The sequence below is a fragment of the Phoenix dactylifera genome, chromosome 4, assembly GCF_051530095.1.
Source record: "Phoenix dactylifera cultivar Ajwa chromosome 4, Ajwa_hap1_PhDact_Kaust_v1.1, whole genome shotgun sequence".
In the NCBI taxonomy this organism is placed as follows: Eukaryota; Viridiplantae; Streptophyta; class Magnoliopsida; order Arecales; family Arecaceae; genus Phoenix; species Phoenix dactylifera.
Window position 1 is genome coordinate 51597497 of NC_143193.1, and position 6574 is coordinate 51604070.

The 6574-nt window shown below is 39.8% G+C and overlaps 1 protein-coding gene across 1 annotated transcript; it reads left to right on the top strand.

The window, feature by feature from the left end:
- Positions 1-628: 628 nt before the first annotated feature.
- Positions 629-6183, top strand: LOC103701289 (putative alkaline/neutral invertase D). The gene is made up of 5 exons (XM_008783300.6): positions 629-854; positions 1265-1697; positions 2207-2638; positions 4209-4767; positions 5626-6183. The coding sequence occupies exons 2-5, from the start codon at positions 1320-1322 to the stop codon at positions 5919-5921; spliced, it is 1665 nt and encodes a 554-aa protein (XP_008781522.1). The 5' UTR covers positions 629-854; positions 1265-1319; the 3' UTR covers positions 5922-6183.
- The last annotated feature ends 391 nt before the right edge of the window (positions 6184-6574 follow it).

Sequence of the window (6574 nt, forward strand, 5' to 3'; positions counted from 1 at the left end):
GAACAATGCATCAATTATTCTTAAATTTTATTTTCATGATTATGAATATAGAATAAAAATGCTCTAAAATGCTCATTATGCGCAAATAATAAAAATTATCAAACTTAGAACCTTAGGTTAATAACTTTATAATCAACCGGTTCATCATATTTGGAAATGAATCAATCCACTCTTATCACATGCCAAGAGAATTGAAGCCGTCAAAATTCGAGACTAATTTTTAGAAAAATATGTTATACAGCACGTATTAATCATAAATAGATTTCTAAATCTCATCTAGTGCTGGCGTGGTAACTCTCTGATCCAAATTGTTGGTTGCTAATCCAAACCTATCTCTAATGCCACGTAGCTGAGATTACATGAGTCATAAAAGAATAAACTAAGAAATTTCATAATCATAATTAATTATCTTTCTTAAGTGATTATTTTCTAAAAATAAATAAACTTATGTCGACGATTACCGAGGTGGAGGGGAACCGCGACACCATGCCGAGGCGGCGGGAAATCCAGCTGCAGACCGGATGGTGTTCTGCCGTCCACGTCAGCATTGACTGGTTCACCAATGTGCTCTTACCGGCTCAGCCGGTCACGGCTCTTGCCCGAAAAGGAGGCAACGGATGGAAAGAGAGAGGCAATGGATGGGAAGGGAGATGAGACCGGTTCGCACTGCCTTCCTCCCTCCCTCCCTCCCTCCGCTTTATAAATACCTCCTTCCGCTTCCATGGCGTCTTTTTTTTCTCCTCTCCTTCTCTCCCCCTGTCCCCATTGTCCTCCTTCTATCTCCCTCTCTCCCTCGAGGTTCGCCGCTGAGAGTTCTCTGGAAGAGCTCCTCTCATCTGTTCCAGATCTATTTGGTTCGTTCTCAGATCTCTCTCTCTCTCGCCCCCCCCCCCCCCTCTTTATCTTCGCGTTTTTTTTTGGATTTTTTATATGAATTCACGTCTCCTTGCGTTTTTCGATTGTTTTGGAGATTATTATCTCGAAATAGACGAGTCTGGGGCTTGATATTTTGTTTTTAGCTGGATATGTATGAAAAAAATTCTCATCTTTCGTTGTTTTTTAGCTGGATCATGGGCTGGGATTTACGGATTCTTGTTCTTTCCGCGGTATTCCTTTCGAATCTCTAGCTCGCAGTTTCTCGATAGCGAAATGCAGATCCTTTTCGAGATATCCGTAGATTAACGCGTGTTTCCAGTGCGCATTTACGAGGCTTCTTTCGATATTTTTTCCCCCTTGTGGTGGTTAACGTGGTCGTCTGATGCAGACCATAAGGCGTTGGTGGATCGTAGCTGTTGCTTACGAGAGCGATTGTGGGAGGCATGGAGAGTCTCCGGAGGGTGGAGTCGCGTTGCTCGGTCGCCGATACCGACGACTTCGACCTATCACGGATGCTTGACAAGCAGCCGAGGCTGAACATTGAGAGGAAGAGGTCGTTTGATGACAGGTCGCTAAGTGAGCTCTCGATTTCCGGGAACTTCAGGCATACCGAGAGCTATGAGAGCATGTTATCCCCCATGGCGACGCGGTCAGTACTTGATACGCCGGCCTCGTCATCTAAGAATGTGTTTGATCCACATCCAATTGTTTTCGAGGCATGGGAGAGTCTCCGGAAGTCGCTGGTGTTCTTCAGGGGGCAGCCGGTGGGGACGATCGCCGCTATTGATCACTCCTCGGAGGAGGTGCTTAATTACGATCAGGTATATGGCAGATTGCCCGAGCCATTACATGTAGACTAATCCATATTTCAAAATGTATCTGTTCAGAAAGTGTGGAACTGTAAATGATCTCTTGCGTAAGGCGTTAAAAATAAAAAATCTTTATGTGATGTTGCTGTATACTTGCAAATGCGTTCATTGTTCTTTTTGTAACTCTAAATCATATTCTGGTTTTTGGTTGTTAGCTTTTTGATTTGTAATTTGTGGACTTATCACAAAATAAGATGTCCACGTTCATATATGCAACTTTTAACTTTGTGGGCTGGCATCCACTTTTCGAAACAGTCAATCTGTATGCGGGAACCTTTTAAATCTCTCTTATATTGGGGCTTCTGCTGATTTGTAGATTGAAGGTTTTCTATATGTTGATGCACTTGATCTATTTATTGGGTGAATAATTATAAGAATTGATGCTAAGGCTGTTGCTTTGAAATTATTCATTAACGAAAATCATGGAAACATGCTTTTTGTTTCATTTTCTTCTTATGCAGGTTTTTGTCCGTGATTTTGTACCAAGTGCTCTGGCTTTCCTGATGAATGGTGAGCCGGAGATAGTTAAAAACTTCCTTTTGAAAACACTCCAACTTCAATCAGGGGAAAAGAAGATTGATCGTTTTAAGCTCGGTGAAGGAGCCATGCCAGCAAGCTTCAAGGTGCTCCATGACCCTCGTAGGAAAAAAGATACTATAATTGCAGATTTTGGGGAGAGTGCTATTGGAAGGGTTGCACCTGTTGACTCTGGCTTTTGGTGGATAATTCTTCTCCGTGCATATACAAAGTCTACAGGGGATTTATCTCTGGCAGAAACACCTGAATGCCAAAAGGGCATGAGGCTTATATTATCTTTATGTCTGTCAGAGGGTTTTGACACGTTTCCAACCTTGCTTTGTGCAGATGGATGCTCGATGATAGATCGTAGAATGGTAAGATCATATGCATGTGCAGATGAATATGCTTCTCAATTAGTCTGGTTTCATTGTTTTAAATAAATATTTGACAGGTTTAGTTGAAGCTATTTCATTAAAAACAGTTTCATAATTACAGCATATTGGATGTCTGAAGTATGACCTTCACTTTGGCTCCTATTCAACTATTATTCACCATAGTTATAGTCTATACCTTTTTTTGCAATGTATATCATAAGTGGCACATTATCCAATTCTTTCAATCAATGGCCATGTGTTTGTTTTAGTCGTCACATTTAATTGCTGTTTTCTTCTTTCATTAGGCTATTGTTTATCTATGGCAGTTGTCTTCTTTTTAGATATTTTATGCCAAAGACTGGAGGTGATGGACTTGCAGGCTGTTTAACTCACTTTTCTGTCTGGTTAACTTGTCGCAGCAATTTCTATTAAGTCATCCCAAGTGACTTGCTATCAGATTTGGAAAGTTGAAAAAAGGGAAAAAAATGCCAGTATCTGGCATCTCACTTGATTATATCAAACAGAAATGGTACTCTTTTTTATGGAACATAGCTATTCATCTTTGATGAAGCATCCTCACATATGTCCTTCCAATGCCACTCCAATATAGTTGATAATTAGGCACCGTCGAGGAAAGGGGAGATGGATCACAGAACCAAATATAAAATACTGCATGACAAGCCATTGCTACCTATTTTGAAGTTTCTGTCTATCTGCATGATCTGTTTCCAGCTCCATTTTATTGCTTGCTTCTCTTTGCCCACATTTCATTTCTCAATTATTAATCCTTTCACCCCATTCTTATCCCATCAATACCAAAGGCTTAATGATTAAAATATGGTCAGTGAAAATTTGAGAGCTTTCCAATGTGAACTGCTAATAGCCGAGTCACTTCTTGCAATCTAGATACTAAATTGTAAGAAAGGAAACTATCCTTTTGGTTGCAAAGGTCTAGCACATTCAGTCAACAAAGCATAAAGTGAGCCTAGGAAAAGTCTCACCTCCTCCTTTTTTTTTTTTTTGGTACAACGGTTGCTCACGCCCCAACCTCCTCCCTTTAGTACAGCTTGGTTGCTTTATCATGGTAGCATAGATTGCTCACTGCTGCCTACTAGCCCCTGAATAGTGTGCGGGCAATATCTATGCACAGATTTGCATGAGTTGCAAAGATCACTTCTGTCAACATTGAGGATATAACTACTGCTCGTCGTGAGGTGAAAACAACCTCACAGTATGCTGCTCAAATAGTAACTCTGGGAATGGTAAAATACTCTACATATATTCACCCCAATCTGCTCTTGTAAATTACCATCAATCAATAGATACTTGCTGGAGGATTGAAGAATTTTGCAGGATATTCCAATAACAATAGTGTAAATTGAAATCATACCGGACCAACTTACTCCATTCTGCTCCAAGTATCATCACCTTGTATATTCTGTTCCACTTCATATCCTGCATCCCTTCTTCTGTTGATTGATGTATCTGCTGATGTGTTTATGCTGACTTAAAATTATACTTACTCCTCTATCCATACTTATCTGTTTCTATGGTCTCAACCAATTTGCAGGGCATTTATGGCTATCCTATTGAAATCCAGGCTCTTTTCTTTATGTCACTAAGATGTGCATTATCAATGCTTAAATCTGATGCACAAGGGAAAGAATTTATGGAACGGATAGCGAGACGCTTGCATGCTCTGAGTTATCACATGCGAAGTTACTTTTGGCTTGACTTTCAACAGCTAAATGATATATATCGCTACAAAACAGAGGAATACTCTCACACAGCAGTTAATAAATTTAATGTTATTCCTGATTCTATCCCAGAGTGGGTTTTTGATTTTATGCCTATGCGCGGTGGTTACTTTATAGGAAATGTCAGTCCTGCAAGGATGGACTTTCGATGGTTTGCTGTAGGTAATTGTGTTGCCATACTATCTAGTCTTGCAACTCCAGAGCAATCTGTGGCCATAATGGATCTAATTGAAGAGCGCTGGGAAGAGCTGGTCGGTGAAATGCCCCTAAAGATATGTTATCCTGCCATCGAAAGCCATGAATGGAGGATTGTGACAGGTTGCGATCCAAAAAATACTAGATGGAGTTATCATAATGGAGGATCTTGGCCAGGTTAGTGCAATGGTTTCCTCAAATAACTACGTCATTATTCCTGAAGAAAATAGATATGGAATATGGATAGCCTTGCATTTCTTTTCTACAAGAATTCGTTTGCCTGCTATAATAATATTTTAAGCGATGTAGGTTGCTACGTGATTTCTAAAATTATGCTAACATAAAACAGTTAGAAAACTATGGTTATCTCTAGCAAAATTTCATGCTAGACTAAATGCATCAAGATGCCCTCTCATTAGCGATCATCTATAACATTTATATCACTGCTGAAGTTTTATTCAGAACAATTCATCAAAAAATCCATTCTCTTTGAAAATTTACTCCCTTCTCATCCATGAAAATCAACAAACCATATGACTTATTCACGATATTTGAAATTTGATTTGAAGGCCCATACTTGCTAGATTTGGTGTATCGATTTCATATGCTATATTCTTCCTGTAAAAGTGGGCAGATATTGATATCCTTGTTGCTATTAAGAATTGCATCAAATTAAATTTGCACAGCCGTGCACCCCAGACTAGTCCCACTACCATTTACCAAGTTGATGCAGATTACAGGGCAAATGGCCATGGAATTTAGTGCTTGAAGATTTTGCTATTCCTGTATCAAGAAAAAGTTATACCATGATGCAATACCTTAAATTCTCGAAGTCTTTTGCATCTTAATCTTTTTGGATTACTTCATGACTCTAAATTGTTTTGTTAGAGCTGCTTTGGAGTCAGTAATTCAGCTCAAACTGCTTCGAAGTCAATAATTCAGCATTAACTGTATCCTCTTCTATGTCCAAGATCTTAAGATATCTGCAGTATGTTAATGACAATCCTCTTGTACTTCTTTATTTTTTATTTTCAGTTCTTCTGTGGCTGCTCACTGCAGCCTCTATCAAGACGGGCCGACCACAAATTGCCAGACGAGTAATTGAGCTCGCGGAGACCCGGCTACTGAAAGATGGCTGGCCGGAATATTATGATGGGAAGCTTGGCCGGTACATCGGCAAACAGGCAAGGAAGTTTCAGACATGGTCAATTGCAGGCTATTTGGTGGCCAAGATGATGCTCGAGGATCCCTCTAATCTTGGAATGATCTCTCTTGAAGAGGACAAGGCGATAAGGCCCGTGATAAAGAGGTCAGTCTCGTGGACTTGCTAAGGGGGGTGTCAGAAGGAAGACTTGTACCATATTCTTTGGCAATCATTCATCATTCTCATCTTTTTGCCTCTCCAATCGGGAGGGTTGGTTGTTCAGCTGGCTTCATCCCTGTATGAAGTGTTTATCTGTACTCTATAATTATATATCATCATCAGAAAATTGAGTTTCACATAAGGTGAGGCTTGTTGAGGGAAACAAAAAAAAACTTCGCTGCTATTGTTAAACACTATCTATACAATTTAAGTCAAATTGATTCAGTTCATCTGGAGACCAAAATATGCTCTGCTAAAGCCTATACACTGTGCGAGGATTTGACACAGGGTCTTGGTTTATAAAACATAAGCAATTATTTGGCTTGTATGCAGCTTAAATATTTGCAAGCATGCCACAAATTTTTATCTGCCTTATTATTCTGGAACGGCTGAGGAAAAAATAATTAAATACCATTTGTGCCTCAGGTCCTCCGGCACTCAAAACAATAAACACAAAGCAGTATTAAATGGTTGTTTTTGTGGTTTATGTGATTGCTGGGATAAGGACTCCGGCTTTTGTACCTTTCTCTTCCCCTGTGGTCTCCTTTTCCCCATTGCATATGAAGTCATGTAATGATGGCTGGAACATAGCTGCTACTCTGTTTCAATGGCTGTTATACT

What these genes read in the sequence shown, in the direction of transcription:
- LOC103701289 (XM_008783300.6), top strand. Translation starts at nt 1,320, where the DNA reads ATGGAGAGTCTCCGGAGGGTGGAGTCGCGTTGCTCGGTCGCCGATACC. An exon ending in AGGTGCTTAATTACGATCAG is followed by an intron (nt 1,698 to 2,206) that starts GTATATGGCAGA and finishes CTTCTTATGCAG; the next exon opens with GTTTTTGTCCGTGATTTTGT. An exon ending in TAATGGAGGATCTTGGCCAG is followed by an intron (nt 4,768 to 5,625) that starts GTTAGTGCAATG and finishes TTTTATTTTCAG; the next exon opens with TTCTTCTGTGGCTGCTCACT.